Source organism: Macrobrachium nipponense, chromosome 1 (assembly GCF_015104395.2).
Source record: "Macrobrachium nipponense isolate FS-2020 chromosome 1, ASM1510439v2, whole genome shotgun sequence".
In the NCBI taxonomy this organism is placed as follows: Eukaryota; Metazoa; Arthropoda; class Malacostraca; order Decapoda; family Palaemonidae; genus Macrobrachium; species Macrobrachium nipponense.
In genome coordinates, this window is record NC_087200.1 from 198,937,324 (window position 1) to 198,955,970 (window position 18,647).

General features: G+C 38.6%; 2 protein-coding genes across 6 annotated transcripts in view; one reads left to right on the forward strand and one right to left on the reverse strand.

Moving 5' to 3' along the window:
• The window catches only part of LOC135219054 (uncharacterized), a 113,915-nt gene extending 105,518 nt beyond the window's left edge, over positions 1 to 8,397 (reverse strand). The window contains exon 1 of the mRNA XM_064255485.1: positions 7,612 to 8,397. Coding sequence (XP_064111555.1) covers positions 7,612 to 8,248 — 637 coding nt within the window. The 5' untranslated portion in view covers positions 8,249 to 8,397. The remainder of the gene's footprint in view (positions 1 to 7,611) is intronic.
• The window catches only part of LOC135220010 (uncharacterized), a 397,255-nt gene that overhangs the window by 184,683 nt on the left and 193,925 nt on the right, over positions 1 to 18,647 (forward strand). The window lies entirely within an intron of this gene.

Genomic DNA, 18,647 nt, shown 5'->3' on the forward strand with positions numbered 1-18,647 from the left:
TGTATATATATATATATATTATATTATATATATATATATATATATATATATATATATATTATATATATATATATATGTGCATATATATATATATATATATATATATATATATGCTTAAAAAATCACAGTAGATGCACGTGACTTCATAAATAAGCGAATACCACGGGAAATGAAAGTCAGGAATCCAAGCGCTTTCGTCTTTATTCAGACATCGTCAAGGAGCTCCTTGACGATGTCTGAATAAAGACGAAAGCGCTTGGATTCCTGACTTTCATTTCCCGTGGTATTCGCTTTATATATATATATATATATATATATAATATGATATATATATAGATATAATAATATATATATATAATATCCAATATAATAGATATATATACATACAATTCTTAGTAATTACATAATATTGGGATGCTGGTAGGATCAGAGAGGAGGTGAGTCACGGAGTAAAGGCAAATCAAGAAAAAGAGAGACCTTGAGTGTCTACAGAAGACCTATGGGAATGAAGCGGGGATATTGAAAGCAAATGAAAGGAGGGAGGCACAGGCTACGCAAATAATCGGATCATAATTCTTGAATGATAATTATTTCCAGGATTATACGAGGCTTTGTTTGCCCAGCACTGAAGAAGAGTACTTCGGTCTTATTGTTTTTTTAGGCTGTCGAGGAATCCTGGATTTTTAAAAAGTCCCAAATCCATTCCCTCCCAGTCTCGTTCGGGAATCGAACACTGGCCTCTTCAGATGAGAGTTAAAGGTATTTACAATTGTAATACGAGAGAGAGAAAGAGAGAGAGAGATCGCTATAGGTATTATTTTCGTCGTCCATTCAGCTCAGTAATCATAGGCAGGCACCGATCGCGTTCACCCTTATGACAATATACTCAAAGGGCATACAGGTGTAATGAAATAGTTTAAAGCGAACGAAATTAGCATCACTCTTAATTGTCATGAGTTAATAAGATACTTTATCAAAGAACGTTTTTAACGACTTGTTTCTTGTGAAGTTTCGGCAGCTAAACTGACAATAAAGAAATGGCAATAAAACTACCAGCAATTTACAACTCCTTATTAAAAGCCTAGTATTTATCTGCTGCTTTATATAAGTGACTCGCTAGTGGTTTGTAACTATTATGTCATTGATGCTTACTCTATAGTATTCTTTTCCAAGTGATAAGTTTTATGTATACAGAAATTATGTATAATAAATTCGTAAAGTAACTAAACTAAGCCTACGGGCATAACCAGCCCCGTTTCACGGGTAGAACCAGCTCCGTTTCACGGGTAGAACCAGCTCCGTTTCAGGGAATCCCTTCTTATCCCCACCCCCTTCGGAGGAGGGGGAGGTCAGGATGAAACCCCATTATAAACCATCCTAGGGGTCCCAACTATAACCCTGCCAAGTTTCATGCCCATCAGACCAGACGTTTGGCCGTGATTGAATGACAGACGGACGGACAGACCTAAGGTCCATTAGTATAGTAAGGTGGAGTGAAGCGGCTCTATCCTTTTCTCCTGCCCTTGACTCTCATCCAAGCTAATTTGCCCTCACAAAGCATATTTGGCTTCAAGAGTGTCATTTGCCCTCATTGTCAGCTGAAGAGGCAACTGCGCTGCTAATATCCCCGTGTTTAGCTAACAAGAAACTTGGCAGCAGCAGCCGTAAATATGTATATTCATAAAGGGTGTTTACCAGATGCCCAAACAATATTGTTTGCGGATAACACATGCAACGCTGAAGTGAGAGAAACGCCATGGGTTGTAATGAAAGAAATAAAAACTCTCTCGCTCTCTTTCTCTTTAAAAGAAAGCTAGACAAAATCATTAGGACACTGCGAATGCACAGTAATACCTGCTCCTACAGATAAGTGAGCACATGATGTCTCCTTTAAGGATGGACTAACAAGTCTTTGAGACATCCTAATCCTTGTAACTCTCCTCTCTCTCTCTCTCTCTCTCTCTCTCTCTCTCTCTCCCCGTTACATTAGAATCAATATCTTTTGGGTTATCGTTAACAATGACACAGTTAGCGTGCTTTGCATATCAAGATCTATGTCCAATATGATATGCAGTGTCCATAAAGTCCCAGTACCATTACAAGCGATAAATACTTGTAATGGTACTGGGACTTTATGGACACCTTGTTCATGAGGTCATTATGCGATCTATTGAATGGGTGTGTGTGTGTGTGTGTGTGTGTGTGTGGCGCATTAAGAGGAGGATGTCTTAGCAAGTTTAATTGCAATTCAGAAGTGCTTATTTTGTTGTTGTATTTGTATAAACACAATTGAAAGGGATAATTGTTAAAGTTTGCATGACAAAATATTTAATCATTGGGAGCTGTATAGTTAGCGGGACTTTTTATTTATGGGAAGACGCGAGTTAAAGTAAACGAAAAAGCGCCTCAGTGGCGTGGTTGGTTTGGTGTTTGCTTCTCACCTCGGTGGTCGGGGGTTCGATTCTCGGCCATTCCATTGAGGAGTGAAAGATGTGTATTTCTGGTGATAAAAGTTCACTCTCGACGTGGTTTGGAAGTCACGTAAAGCCGTTGGTCCCGTTGCTGAATAACCACTGGTTCCATGCAACGTAAAAACACCATACAAACAACAACAACAAAGTAAACGAAATAAAAAACAAATAAGGCATATAAGCTGGCATGAGAATCTTAGTCTGCCTGATCAAAAAAAAAAAAAAAAAAAAAAAGGCATCTGCATTAAGGTTGCATTTAAGAAGTTCAAACAAATCCACCACAAGATTTGGAAGATCACTCCAGAGTTTGATCACAACAGGTATAGAATTGCTTGAAAAAACTTGTGGTACTGAGCCTCGGAGGGGAGAAGGAAAGACAGTCAGTGTATATATATTTCAGTGTGTGTATTACACTGTGTTGGAAGGTGTAGTCTGGGATGATGTAAGTACACAGGATGATCAGAATGTTGAATCGTCTCATACCGGATGCACTGTGACCTCCTTGAAGAACTGTACCAGATATTAATACCAAGTAGAAATTATGTCACTAGAATTGACTTCGCAATGGATGGCCAAAACAAAACAATTATAAATCATTGGAGACGAAATTCATCATAGTTTTCCCGGTCTGTAAAGTCTCGTAAGGGGTTATAGTGTCTTTTCGGTCCCTAGCTGTAAATCTTTCATTCCTTTTACTGTTCCTCCATTCATATGATCTTTATTCCATCCTCCTACCCACTCTTAACAATTATTTCATGTGCAACTACGATGTTTTCCTCCTGTTATAGCTTTCAGACCTACCTATTCTCAATTTCCTTTTCAACGCTGAATGGCCTCATAGGTCCCAGGAGCGAGGCCTCTGGCCTGAACTCTATTTTCATTTCATTCCCGGTGTGAAGAGTGTTGTATATCCTTTATTTTCGGCGAATACTATTGGATAGGTACGTGTGGAAATGTTTGTTTTCCAATAACTTTCAGTTGTCATTTTGACCTCTTATATTTGTTTCTTGGCTTTACACACACACACACACACACACACACACACACACACACACACACACACATATATATATATATATATATATATATATATATATATATATATATATAGATATATATATTATATAAATATATATATATATATATATAGTACAGTAAAGTTTAATGATTCATCCTCAAAATGGCACCAGACTAAGTGTCGAAACTAACTTATCCAGTCAAATGTTGCCAAAGAAGTCTCAGCAAAGAATTATATATACTAAAGATCTTTTTTTATTCTTTTCTAGTGTAGTAGTTGGCATTATAGCAGTCAACTATATCCACTGAAAGAAAATACGTTGCGTTTTGTAGGTCGTAAAATAAATGCATACGCCTCCTAAACTTTATTTTTAGCAAATATTTATTAAGAGCAAAGCAACCGTGATTTTCTAGCTAACTGGTGCATCACATTTTTGAAGAAGGAATTTCGACAAAATAAAACTAGTCCTCTTTAGAATTACACCAGAATCAGTTAAAGCAGATATATATATTATATATAATATATATATATATATATATATATGATATATATTATATAGTATATATTATATATAATATATATATATATATATATATATAGATATATATATAATCTGATACTCTGATATATAATGGGTGATATCTGAAATAGCAAGACTGATTTCTGAACAATTCCTCTATTCCTCTAATCAGTGATCCGCCTTACTTCCTCTCGAGATCTTTCTATCCACGCAAAGTGTGTCCCTCCTCCCAGGCTATCTCGTAACACGTGTCAAGCCAACACTTCCCACATGTCCACGTGTACTACAGTGTAGAAACAAGAAATCCATTTCTATTCTTATAAGCTGCACTCTTTCAACTTGTTTTTCATAATGGGTCCCACTTTTCATGGTTTTTATTTATTTACTTATTTTTTTTTTTTTATATGGGTCCCACTTCTGTTCTTGCTGTGCAGCCCCCCCCTGTATAATCATAAGTATCCAACCCGTCACATAGAGGCAGGATCCTCTCTGGTAGCGAACTTATCCTCTTGTTATTTCATTTGGACGAAGTGTTGAAAACCTATCATTTTAACAACAGCTACGTATTTATTCTGACTTTTATATAGTTTACTCTTTTTTTTTTTACTTTTGTTGCGACGAAACATCGACCACCTCGTCCAGTTACAGGAGAATTGCTGGCTTTCATGGCGTTGTTTCATACAGGAGAGCTGGGGGTGTCTGTAATGACACCTCTCTGGTCCAGCGCCTCAGTGGCGTGGTTGGTTTGGTGTTTGCTTCTCACCTCGGTGGTCGCGGGTTCGATTCTCGGCCATTCCATTGAGGAGTGAGAGATGTGTATTTCTGGTGATAAAAGTTCACTCTCGACGTGGTTCGGAAGTTACGTAAAGCCGTTGGTCAACGTTGCTGAATAACCACTGGTTCCATGCAACGTAAAAGCACCATTCAAACAAACAAACAAACCTCTTTGGTCCGTCCTTGTTTCGTTTCTCGTTCGTTTTATTTTGTTTAATCCATTATTTTGAAAGTAATTACTCTGTAAATGCTGTTAAAAGGTGAGGTGAATTTTATAAGAGATGCTTTTGCATGCCAGTGGGTGCTTTTATTGAATGTCGTCGTTTAGAAACACTTCTCCGTTGGATGAGTCGGTTACGTGCTCGACTACTGATCTCAGGGTCCTAGTTCGATTCCCCGCCCTCCCAGCGCGGATTCAGAGTTATTTGTTTCTGGTGATAGAAATTCACTTCTCGATGTAATGTGGTTCTGATCCCACAATAAGCTGTAGGTCCCGTTGCTAAGTAACCAATTGGTTCCTAGCCACGTTAAAAAATATCTAGCAATCCTTCGGGCCAGCCCTAGGAGAGCTGTTAATCAGCTCCTCAGTGGTCTGGTTAAACTAAGATAGACTTAACTTTCAGGAACAGTTAGACGTGGAACCTGTTAGTTAGCGTTCAGTGTAATGTAGTTGAAATCTATTTTTAATCTTCTTTGAACGAGTTTGGACATTATTATTATGACGATGTTAAAGTGTTTGGGAGGAAATGGAAGACATTTCAGGAAGACGCAGCATAACTTATGACCTATGAATTGATATTTTCTATTGACCAAATCATGGCAATCGCTGTCACGAACCAGATGTATTTTTAGCCGAAGCCTTTAAGAGGGATCTAAGATGATGAATAAAAAAGAATTGGAGGAACGAAACCGAGCGATCATTTAAACTGCATTACTCGAGTCTGCCGCGTCCCTGACATTTCTTGGGTTGTGCTCAGAAGAACATTCCAGCTCAAAGTAGCTGCTGCTGCTGCTGACGTTTAAAACTTAGAGAGAGAAATAGAACTGCAAACATGGCCAATGCTTTGTTTGCATCCTGCGTAACGTTCATCCGTTTTTGCTGAATAAATTTCACACATACATACAAATTAATAATGCAATACAAGGCTGTAGTACTCGTGTAAGCATTTTATATGCGTTTGTGTTTGTTGGCACACGGGTATAAATGCCACAATAAAATATCTTTTATTGTGACATTTATACCCGTCGTGTGTGTGATTGTTTCAGTGAGCGTTTGCGAATGCCAGAGATTTTTTGTTTTATAAGTAGAACATGTACGCAACTCATACGATTGTATGCTTGCAGATTTTTGTGTTTTATGCACATTATGAAAATGTATTTAGGCTTAAATTCCTAGGATGTAGGAGTCTTCGGGAAACAGAGAATAAAAAAAATCACATTTATGATTATCTTGAGATTGGTTTCACTCTTGTAGAGTAAGGATTACTACCTCGTCGAGGCCATCCCGTTTCTGAAGGTTGGGATTACATACCTCGTCGAGTGCCCCCCCCCCCTCCCCCCCATTTTCTGAGGTTGACATTTTATATATAGCCGTCTTCCTCTCTGTCCCCTCGCTGCGACACACATTGATCGTCTAACAACCAGGTACTCAGTTCACCTTTGAGGTTAACAGAGGAATGTTTTCTCTCTGGTTCCCCAGATTGTGAGCTGCGTACACTGATCAATGGCCCCCTCCCCCCACCCTTGAAGTCTCATAGATAATTATGTGATCTATAAAAAACTTATATCCAAATCTGATATTCCACAAGATAAAAAAAGAAAAGAAAAAAAAAAAGTCCCTCCAAATCAAGGATGTAGAACAGTCGAGTTTTCTAGTGTAAAACACAATGACCAATATTACGTATGTACTTATTGTAAATAACGACAAATAACCACGGTGACGTGTGAACGCCTGCACGACTCCCTCTCTTTCTTTCTCCGTCTCTGTCTCTTGAGGAACTTTGTTTGAGTCACATTTATATACATTACGATACGCACGTTTGAGATCTGATCACATTTACTATATACGCAACGATACGCAAGTTCGAGATCCTGAAAAGCCGCTGGAAAAGGCCATATATCAGAGGAACAGAGCAGAATGATAAAAAGTGAACAGTGATGAAAGTGTGGAGAAAAATGAATAAACACATTTATGTCATTTAATTAAATATCCAGTTCACTCTCATCTCGGGATTAACAGACATCGCAAGGAAATGATGACTGATAAAAGCGACTTATGATAATTATTCCCCTCCGGTGTAATGCTATGCCCTGATATGTAGAGGGAATTGGATATTAAACGACCTTTGTAGCTTTATGAATATAAGAATGACAAAATGTATATGACAAAAATTAATAATTTTATATATATATATATATATATACATACTCTAATATATATATATATATAGATATTATATATTATATCTATAACTTATATTATATATATATATATATATTATAATTAAATTATATGTTTCCTTTTTCACCAGGGCGCTGAATAATCCTGATGGGTTCCAACTTCCGGCGCTTGGTCCTCAAGACCTTTTAAATTTCATAATCAATCACTCAATCACTCACCTCTAAAGTGACTTGTGTCCTTTTTTACCAGGAAACGAACTTTGCTTAGGAGAACATAAGGGAACAGCCAAATTATGCCCTAACCAACCCCATATATAAGAGAAGATGAAAGGTATAACGCTCAATAACCGTGAGGGAATGCAGATTCCACTCTCTAAAGAGATAACGAAGAATGTAGCTATTTCTCAGAATAAATTTGTTTCACGTACCTCTAGTATGGGGCGCCAGTCCGTATGTAATCAGCAGGCGATTCCATTCAATCATAAATTGGTCGAAGTCTGCCAGTTTTCCTCCTACGCTATTCCCACTTCCTTCCTGGTCTGGAAGACCCGAGTAGCTGCCACTACCTTCTTCATCGTCGTCTGGAAGACCCGAGTAGCTGCCACTACCTTCTTCATCGTCATCTGGACGACCCGAGTAGCTGCCACTACCTCCTTCATCGTCGTCTGGAAAATCCAGGATAAAACCTTTCTCGGACTCGATGAGTCCTTTCAGTTGGTTCCAGTTGAGGTCCGTGTCAATCTTCTTCGATTCCAGAAGGGACCGTATCTGCTGGAAAACCTGGATGGCACCGACGATATCGGATTCCCCCTTCTCCAGATGTGCCAAGCCGTTCTCGACCATGATCTGCCAGTATGGGTCCGATTCCAGTTTCACGTGTTCGAGGCAGCCGAGGACTTCCAGAGGTTTGTTTCTGGACGTGCCCCGGGCGCATTGGACGAAATCCTCAAGTTTCGCGAGGAATCTCGTCTTGCTAGCGTGGTGGGACCCCACTAAGTAGGTGGATCTGGAACTTTCGTTCCAGCAGAATGCCAGGAACAAAATCAGAAAGAGGTTCGACCTCATGTTATCTAGCAATTCAGTCTAAAAGGTTGCACTAGATAACGAGTACGATTGCTACGTGTTGTGACGGGATGTTCTTGCCGCGGGATATCTTACGTGGGTCCACGAGATGAAAAAAAAAAAGTTAGGTAGTGTGGTTGTGAGCCCCTCACGAAACGAAGTGTCCCCATTTGTCACCGTGCCAGTCATTTTATTACGAACGAGAGGCTTCATCCGGTCAACCTGTTAAAAGAATTTGTTATCACAAGAAGGCGAAATGCGTAGCTTAGCTGCACGATAAGAGACGTTTTGAGAGATATTAGAGACCAGATATAATAGGAGATTTGCTTATTTGCACCGTATGTTTTAGCTGTCCATCGGTAAAATCATGTGTGAGATTCTCTCTCTCTCTCTCTCTCTCTCTCTCTCTCTCTCTCTCTCTCTCTCTCTCATATCCTGTATACATATTACGTATACACACATTTAATCTATACTTTTTTTTTATTTCACTTTAAGTCCCATAATACCCATTTATGCAGTAAACAAAATTAGTTTTTATTTTCTGTGTTCCTAAGCACCACTTTTTTAGTGTTCTGGTGCCCCTGGGCCTTGTATCGTAAATTAAATAAATATATATATATATATATATATATATATATATATATAGATGTATATCTATATATAGTATATATGATGTATATTTAAGTATAGAAGCGAATACCACAGGAAAATGATAGGCAGAAATCCAAGCGCTTTCGTCTTTAAGAGTATTAAGAGAGACGAAAGTGCTTGGATTTCTGCCTATCATTTTCCTGTGGCATTTGCTTATTTGATGAAGTCACGTGCATCTACTGTGATTTTTTAAGCACACACACACACACACACACACACACACACACACACACACACACACACACACACACATATATATATATATATATATATATATATATATATATATATATATATATATATATATATATTTGAATGATGGACTTCAGTTTGTAAGCAGAATTGTCAGACTTTTCTGCAGTGCATCGAACCCCTTACACACACTGCTTCATTCGATATTTGGCAACAGCACTGAAAAGTTAGATCTAAATAAGATTAGGGATATATAGCATTATGTGCTAATTGGACACACTGTAATGATTGTTTGGTCGTTCTGACTGTTAGGTATTTTCTGAATTAATGCTCAGTCTGGGGATATGAAGGAAGGCTCAAGTTCTTAGCCAAACCATAAGTTATAGTGAAGTGTTCAGAGTTGTCTTTCATTTTTCCCTGTGCTTGAGAACCTTCATAATAATATGTTTTGCTTTCACTCATAGGTTTATTGTGAAGAAGCAATTGTTCACCATATATTAGTGAAAATCTATTGAGGTTTAGTTATATTTAAAAGTATGTCAATTATGCTTTTCTAAGAGTTGACCGAGATGATGTAACATCCATATGAGGTAATGCAAGTGTATACTGGAATCATTAAGAACTGGAAGCAAATGTATGAGTATAGTGAATGAAGGAGAAACACGGATAGTAGACACACAGAAGACAAATCTTGACATCTCTTCCCCAGTCGCCACAAGGAGAAAGAATACAGTGTTTCAGTTCAAAGGAGTTCACTTTAGCATTAGCTGGAAGCAAGGAGCCCTGTCAACCCCTGTCAAGACACATCATAAAGGTTGTGATCACCCAGAGTGAAGTCTTGTTTATTGTATTTATTTTTTGCTAAGTGTTTTAACCACACCATTTCTAAAACAACAGACCATTATTATCATAGAACCTAGAACCTCCATCACACATTGTGTGACCAGTACGGATTTTGAGAAAGCTATAGGCATGAATGTAAGAGATGTGTATCTATGGTGATAAAAGTTCACTCTCGACTTGGTCTGGAAGTCATGTAAAGCCGTTGGTCCTGTTGCTGAATAACCACTGGTACCATGCAATGTAAAAACAGCATACAAACAAACAAGAATGTTTTTTTTTTAATTTTACCAAAAAAGTTAACTATTCTGTACTTCAGCATGGCAACAGAGATTGCAAAGCTTGTGGAACTGGCCAAGGAGATAGGGTTACGGGGTTGATACTAAAAAACCTGCTTGCAACAGAGAAAGAGAAGACGAAAAACAGACTGGTTACAAAGAAAAAGTAAGAGAAGAGGCAAGGCAGGAAGCTGAAAGACAGGTGAAAGAACATCAAATAATGAGACTCAAGGTAGAGTCTGAAGGATATGTAAGCAGCACTAGCACCCCTATAGTCACCACAAATCCAAACTTACAAAGATTTGATGAAACAAACAAGATTTGAAAAGTTTGCTCAGAGCCAAGGCTGGCAAAGGGATGAGTGGACTGTTTTTAAAGGATAAGGGTCTGCAAGATTTTTCCAGTGTGCCTTTTGAGAAAGCTCTGAATTATTATAGCTTAAAGAGAGCTCCGAGGCGACTGAGAAGGGATTAAGGAAGAGAGTCCATGAGAATAGTTCAGATCAGAGTGAGACTGCATACCATTATTAAGCTAAACTACAGATATTTCAAAAGGTGGATTGAAATGGCTGAATGTAGAGGTAGTTTGATGATTTGGCAGTTTTAATCATCAGGGAACAGCTTGCTACCACATGTTAGACTGAAATGGCACTACTCTTTTGGGAAAGAGTACCAAGAAATGTTGGTGAGATAGTGAAGTTTGCTGAGTGGTACTCAGAGGTGCATAGAAAAAGTTATCAAGGACTATGAGACAGATGAGCTGAAACAGACAAACAGAAGTAAAAGTAAGTGCTTTATTCATCACAAACCAGAATAGTAACCAAAAACTATGCTTATTAAGAGTAAAGACCAACAGAATTTCAAGCAAAAGGCAGCCAGCGCTATGATAGTGAAAGAGCCGAGGGAGGTGACTACCATAGTTACTTGTTATTATGCTGATATATTCCATTTGGAACTTCTTCAAAGATAGTTGACTGAAGCTGGTACATATAGCTGAACTACCTTTTATGTTAGGAGCATGCAGATCTAAGGAGTAGTGAAAGAAGAAGCATAATTTACCAGCTAGGGAAGGTTATGAGGTACAGGTTGAATAAGAGTGGTAGTCAGAAGTGTGTGTGCATTATAAGGAGGTACCATAGTCAAGCGCAGGGTTTTCATTGTTTGTGCGACTGTATGACTGGACTGATGAAGAATCTCAAGGTATCATGGACTGGAGACTTCAAGGATGAAGTGCACAACACCTACCAGTATGTGGTGAAGCTGAGGATTTACCTGGAAGAGACCTTCTTACTAGTCAGAGTCTGTCTTGATGTGGCACAGGTAAACAAAAAACTTCACTGTGACAAGAGGACCAGGGACTGGTAGCACAAGGTATGACAGGAACTATTAGTGTTATTACAAAAGTAGGAAAACTACTTTAGCAAGAAGACAGTGTTCTCAGTTACAAGTACATGTTACAGTTTCAGAGGGACGCTGTTTGTATTAATGGACTCAACAGCAACTTTCAACAGAGTGATAAAGAAGATGCTAGCTGGAGTGAAGAACATTGACCATTTTGTGGACGATGAGTTAACTCCTACATTTTCGTGGAAATAGCATTGAGAGATTAAAGTACCTATTTCAGAGAATAGAATTCCTTGGATACAAGGTCAGCTGTAATAGGACTGCCGTGGATGAAGTGAAGCTGACGAAGATCCAGGATGCAGCCCCACCTAGAATCAAGATGCAGCAAGAAAATTTCTTCCTTGGTTTAAAAGGCTGCTACAGTCATTCAAGGGTCGTAATATGGCCCATCACACTCCAGAGCTCCTAGTACTTATTAGTAACGTCTACTTGTGGTAATGCAAGTGCTTACTAGACTCGAGTCATGGAGGCAAACATGAATACTAATAGCAAAGGAGTGAGAGACAAGGAGATTATACAGACAGAAGAGAGAAAACAGATCTTTACTTCCCTAATCCATTCGTTTTAAGAAGGAAGAAGTATATCGTGTTTTAGTTCAAAGTCATATATTGTAGCTTTAGCTGAAAACTAGGAGCCTTTCTGAGGAAAAGATAAGATCCTGTCAAGCCACAGCATGAAGTATTTTAATCTCACCAATTTGAAATCCACAGGCCGCTACCAACATAGAGACTTTCCACACGTATGACATCACACTGAAGCTCTTATTTAGTTTATATCAAACGCTGGTACATTTAATGGTTAGAAAAATCTCATTTTTAATAGCTTATTCTCCTGAACCTTTATTCACCACATTCGTTTACTTAATATTGTGGCTATTGGTGCGTAGGCTCAAGTGTCAGATGTTAAGACCCTTCCTTTCGAGCAAATCTTAACGCTATCTATCTAGCTCTTTCATAGGTCTCCCTTTCCGCCCTTTCTCTTAATGCTTTTGATTGACGAAGTCCTTTCATCAACCAGTGCCTCAGTGGCGTGATCGGTATGGTCTTGGCCTGCCACCTTGGTGGTCGCGAGTTGATTCTCGAGCATTCCATTGAAGGGTGAGAGATTTGTATTTCTGGTGATAGAAGTTCACTCTCGACGTGGTTTGGAAGTCACATAAAGCCGTTGGTCCCCGTTGCTGAATAACCACATGCAATGTAAAAACACCATACAAACAAACAATTCACTTTACAGCATATATTCAGCGTGAACAATTCATCTGAATAACAACTTCTTCAAGAATGTGAAGAATAAAAAAAAGTGGTTATGTTTGCCTCCATGACTCGAGTCCAGTAAACGCTTGCATTACCATAAGTAGTAGACGTCACAAATAATCCTGGTCAACTCAAGCGCTCTGAAATGTCTTTGATGAAAATAATATAAAGTCGCCATGAAAACTGTGGCTAAAATGCTTTTAAATATAATAAAATTCTATATTATTTCATTGAATTTTTTATAACTGTGTATTCAAAGTAAACTTTAGTGAAATTAATATCTTTCAATATGTTTATTTTCAAGTGAAGATGCGAAGGAAAGATAAACAAAGAGACAAGTAATTATGTGTATCAATGAACAACAGTTAAGCTCTATCAGGAAAATGAATGAGATAAAATGGTATAGCTAAAAATAGCATTATGATCCTTCTTTGATTTCACTCTGTGCATCACTCTGTTTGGTGGCCTTCGCAATTTATACAACCTGACCTGTCACAGGGCATATATTCTGAGGCCAGTCACTATACGTAATATCTCAGAAGTTTTAGTTATTTCTGTAACATCCAACAATTCATCAGCTAATACACTGTCACATCTGACATCCAGCAGCCCCTCAGTTACTTTGACATTCATCTTTCTCTCCTTAAACACGTCGCTTGGTGACTTTTCCTGCAAAGTAGCCAGATATTACTGTTTCAGTTTCCAGGTTTGATATACTGTATGTAGCGTATCCAAATAAAACTTTGTTATATTGTTAACCATGTCCTTATGATGACTTTGTCATTATTAGTCGTATCAAAAGAGCTCTAGAAATAATGAAAGCAGCTTTTGAACTGAAACGTCCATCAAGTTCATCGGACAAATTATTATTACTAGCAAATTACCAATCCTTACTAAAAGTGCATTCATCTGTTGCTTCATATAAGTGACTCGCTAGTGTTTTTTAACTATTATGTCATTGATGTTTACCCTTTAGTATTCTTTTTCAAATGATAAGTCATATGTATACAGAAATTATGTATGATAAATTCGTAAAGTAACTGTCTACGGGCATAACCAGCCCTGTTTCACGGGTGTAACCAGCTCCGTTTCAGGGAATCCCTTCTCACCCCCACCCCTTTCGGAGGGAGGGGCCAAGGTAAGATGAAACCCCATTATAAACCATCTTAGGGGTCCTCACTATAACCCTGCCAAGTTTCATGCCCATCAGACCAGCCGTTTGGCCATGATTGAATTATAGACGGACGGACAGACATTACGCCCACTATAGTAAGATATAACGAACTACTTTCATTTGCATCATTCTTGTAAGTTGCCAGTCTATTAAGTCCATCAAGTGTTCGGATGCTCTCCTCTCACTTAAGGCTTCTGACCTCGAGGTCCATTCTTGAATGATTATTCTATCTCCGTTTTACCGTTTCATTTGTGAGTCGCATCGAAGCTTGTATTCCTGAATTTTGGTCAGCCAACTGTACCATAACCCCCTTTTCCAACAGTTCCATCTGCTTTATTAAATCTTTTAACTCACCTCCGAGTACCGGGTGACATGAAAACTTTGCCTCATCCCCCCAGGGCTCTGGAAGAGTGGTTCTGGAAAGGCTATTACGATTTCAGAGGTCTTTTCATTCATTTCTGTTTGCTATACTCGTCTTGCAGTTTTGTACTCGATGTGTTTCCTGTCATCAGAATAAACCTAGGGAATGTGTGGATGGACTCACTGGGGTAAAATGAGAATTTTTCATGTGTGAAAGTAAAGACTGTTCTTGTTCATCATGAGATCATACCTTTGCTAAAGATGAAATAACATACCAGCAGCATGTTATTGAAATCTCCAAAGGAATGAGACGATTTTGCTAGACTTTAAGGTCTATTGACAGGGCTTTGTTTTATTTCAGACATAAGTGATTATTATTAATGTTAATAATAAAAGTATAAAAAGATTTTCAGAAAAGGAGAGCCCTTTCACATGTGTAATGTCTAGTCGTTTGCTGTACATAGTAATATTCGATCCTTATAATCCTTAAAGCTTTATCAGGACGCATTTTTTAGTTTGAAGAATAAACCTGGTTGATTGTTTCAAACCAACTGTGTTAGTGGATTTTTCTTTTATTCATTATGATACTTGCATTTGTCATTGAACACCGAGAGAGAGAGAGAGAGAGAGAGAGAGAGAGAGAGAGAGAGACGAGAGAGCGAGAGAGAGAGAGAGGAGAGAGAGAGAGAGAGAGAGAGAGAGAGAGAGAGAGAGAGAGAGCTGTTTGTCTAAGAGTAGAATTACATTTATAAAATATCAGTCACATTCATCGTGGCCTCCCCACCTGATTTACTATGTAATATCCGTTAATGACTAATAATAGCAAAGCTTTGTAGGACGGATATGATACACCATACGAATGTTGTTATTAAGTTGTAAGAGTGAAATCATATTTCAGAATTTGCGTCTGGTCAGTCAGATTATAAATAACACCCTGTGGTAGAAGTGTAAGAATACTACCACCGCAGGTCCTGCGTGTCGTAAAAGGTGACTAACAGGACAGCTGCTGCCTTGTAGTCGTGCTTTTTTAGTAAAGGCTAGGCCCACTGCCAGTAACTGTGGAAACTGCTGCCTTGCAGTCTTACTTTTTTAGTAAAAGGCTAGGCCCAACCGCAGTTACTGTGGAAACTGCTGTCTTGCAGTCTTACTTTTTTAGTAAAAGGCTAGGCCCACTACCAATAACTGTGGAAACTGTCTGCCGTTGTAGTCGTGCTTTTTTAGTAAAAGGCTAGGCCCCATACCAATAACTGTGGAAACTGCTGCCTTGTAATCGTGCGTTTTTTAGTAAAAGGCTAGGCCCACTACCAATGAACTGTGGAAACTGCTGCCTTGTAGTCGTGCTTTTTTAGTAAAACGGCTAGGCCCACTACCAATAACTGTGGAAGCTGCTGCCTTGCAGTCTTACTTTTTTTTAGTAAAAGGCTAGCCCACTACCAATAACTGTGAAACTGCTGCCCTGCAGTCTTACTTTTTTTTAGTAAAGGCTAGGCCCACTGCCAGTAACTGTGGAAACTGCTGCCTTGCAGTCTTACTTTTTTAGTAAAAGGCTAGGCCCACTGCTAATAACTGGAAACTGCTGCCTTGCAGTCTTACTTTTGAGTAAAAGGCTAGCCCACCGCCAATAACTGTGAAAAGCTGCTCCTTGCAGTCTTACTTTTGAGTAAAAGGCTAGGCCACCGCCAATAAACTGTGAAAGTGCTTCCTTGCAGTCTTACTTTAGTAAAAGGTAGGCCCACCGCCAAAACTGAAAGCGAACTTCCATGCAGTTCTTACTTTTTAGTCAAAGGCTAGGCCCACCGCAAGTTACTGTGGAAACTGCTGTCTTGCAGTGTTACTTTTTTAGTAAGAGGCTAGGCCCACTACCAATAACTGTGGAAACTCTGCCTTGCAGTCTCACTTTTTTAGTAAAAGGCTAGGCCCACTGCTAATAACTGGAAACTGCTGGTTTGCAGTCTTACTTTTGGGTAAAAGGCTAGGCCCACTACCAATAACTGTGGAAGCTGCTGCCTTGAAAGTCTTTACTTTTTTTATAAAAGGCTAGCCCACTACCAATACCTGTGGAAACTGCTGCCCTGCTCTTACTTTTTTTAGTAAAAGGCTGGCCCACTGCCAATAACTGTGGAAACTGCTGCCCTGCAGTCTTACTTTTTTTTTAGTAAAAGGCTAGGCCCACTGCTAATAACTGGGAACTGCTGGTTTGCATTCTTTACTTTTGGGTAAAAGGCTAGGCCCACTACCAATAACTGTGGAAGCTGCTGCCTTGCAGTCTTACTTTTTAGTCAAAGGCGAGGCCCACCGCCAATTACTGTAGAAACTGCTACTTTACTAGCCGCTAGTGCAAGCTACAAGTTAACTTACCCGGCAAGTAAGTGTTGATACTAGGATAGTTTGGCGGGAAAGTATTTGCAGCCATTAGCCATCAAGATAAGATGCAAATGACATGGATGTAGCAATTGATGCAGCAGTTGTATTTTTGATAAACGAATTAGAAATAATTGTGATAAATAAAAAGAAGGAAAAACTTACGTTATGGCTGAGGAAGTGGCTTCAGTGGACAGAAAGTTTAGGGGGCTCCAGTACACTACTTACTGAATTGGCTGCTGAAGTTTGTACAGAATATGAAAGGCATGTGCGTGAGGGTGATGTTACTATCTATTTGAGACCTATAACTGCTCACTAGCAAAAGTTTAAGAATATAATGGATGGGTCTTAGCTGCAAAAATGGATAAATTTCACTATAGATTCACTCTCATTTATTATTACTCTATTATTTATCATGTTTGCCATCACTGTGAAAGGCCGCCGTACCCAGCTTTATGTAATAAAAGAGGAAAAGCAACAGTATTTCATTCAACCTCCAGATATTCCTAATCGTGTCTAGGTGTTAATTCAGTCTGCATCATAATTTGTTTGCTGACACGAAATAAAATGAAGTTTGCTACAACAATCGCTTGGCAAATTTGAGGATGAAGCCCGGTCTCCTGTTAGTTTCGTAGGAAGGTGTCCCCTTCTTGAGGGATGACAGTCGAGGTTGGTAAATATCATCCAATGCTACTCCACTTTGCTTTGATATTTCAGTTTTCACCAGTTCTTGGCTACAGACGTTTTCGATAACCATAATTTGCTTCCTTAAAAATTCAACGTTGGAAACATGAAGACCCTCCTTGATCAGAGCTTCAGCCACGTCACGCTTGTTCCTAGTCATATAATGAGGCATTTATATTCCCCATATCTTTTAAAAACGTGGAAATTTCATCTGAATTCCACTTCTCGCTCATTTACATTCAAGGAAGGTGATGACAACAATCCAGCAACAGGGTAACGGGACATTGACACAGGGATGGTTATGGCTGCTAGGGGTCACGTGACCGGAAAGTAGCTGGGACATCAACTTCGCACTATCCTTGTGTTCCTGGTAATTGGCAAGCTTACTAACTTTTCGTTGACATTGGGCAGTAGAGTGGTAGTTCACAGGTCGCTAGCAGTAGCGGCTGCTAAACTAGCCCCATGTCAACGAGGCTAAATTTGAATCAGTTCCGCAAGGAAACGGCAACAGGAAATGCTATAATAGAAAATTAATTCCAGATTTATGAGGTATATTCTGCTCATTTCCTCAGAAAGTTAATTCCAGATTTATAAGGTATGTCCCGCTCATTTCCTCATAATTAATTCCAGATTTATGAGGTATATTCCACTTATTTCCTCAGATTTTTGATTCCAGATTTATGAGGTATATTCCACTTATTTCCTCAGAAAGTTAATTCCAGATTTATAAGGTATGTCCCGCTCATTTCCTCATAATTAATTCCAGATTTATGAGGTATATTCCACTTATTTCCTCAGAAATTTGATTCCAGATTTATGAGGTATATTCCACTTATTTCCTCAGAAAGTTAATTCCAGATTTTTGAGGTATATTCCACTTATTTCCTCAGAAAATTAATTCCAGATTTATGAGGTATATTCCACTTATTTCCTCAGAAAATTAATTCCAGATTTATGAAGTATATTCCACTTATTTCCTCAGAAAGTTAATTCCAGATTTTTGAGGTATATTCCACTTATTTCCTCAGAAAATTAATTCCAGATTTATGAGGTATATTCCACTTATTTCCTCAGAAAGTTAATTCCAGATTTATGAGTATTAATTCCACGTTTATCCAGAAAATTAATTCCAGCTTTATGAGTATATTCCACTTATTTCCTCAGAAATTGAATTCCAGATTTATGAGGTATTTCCACTTATTTCCT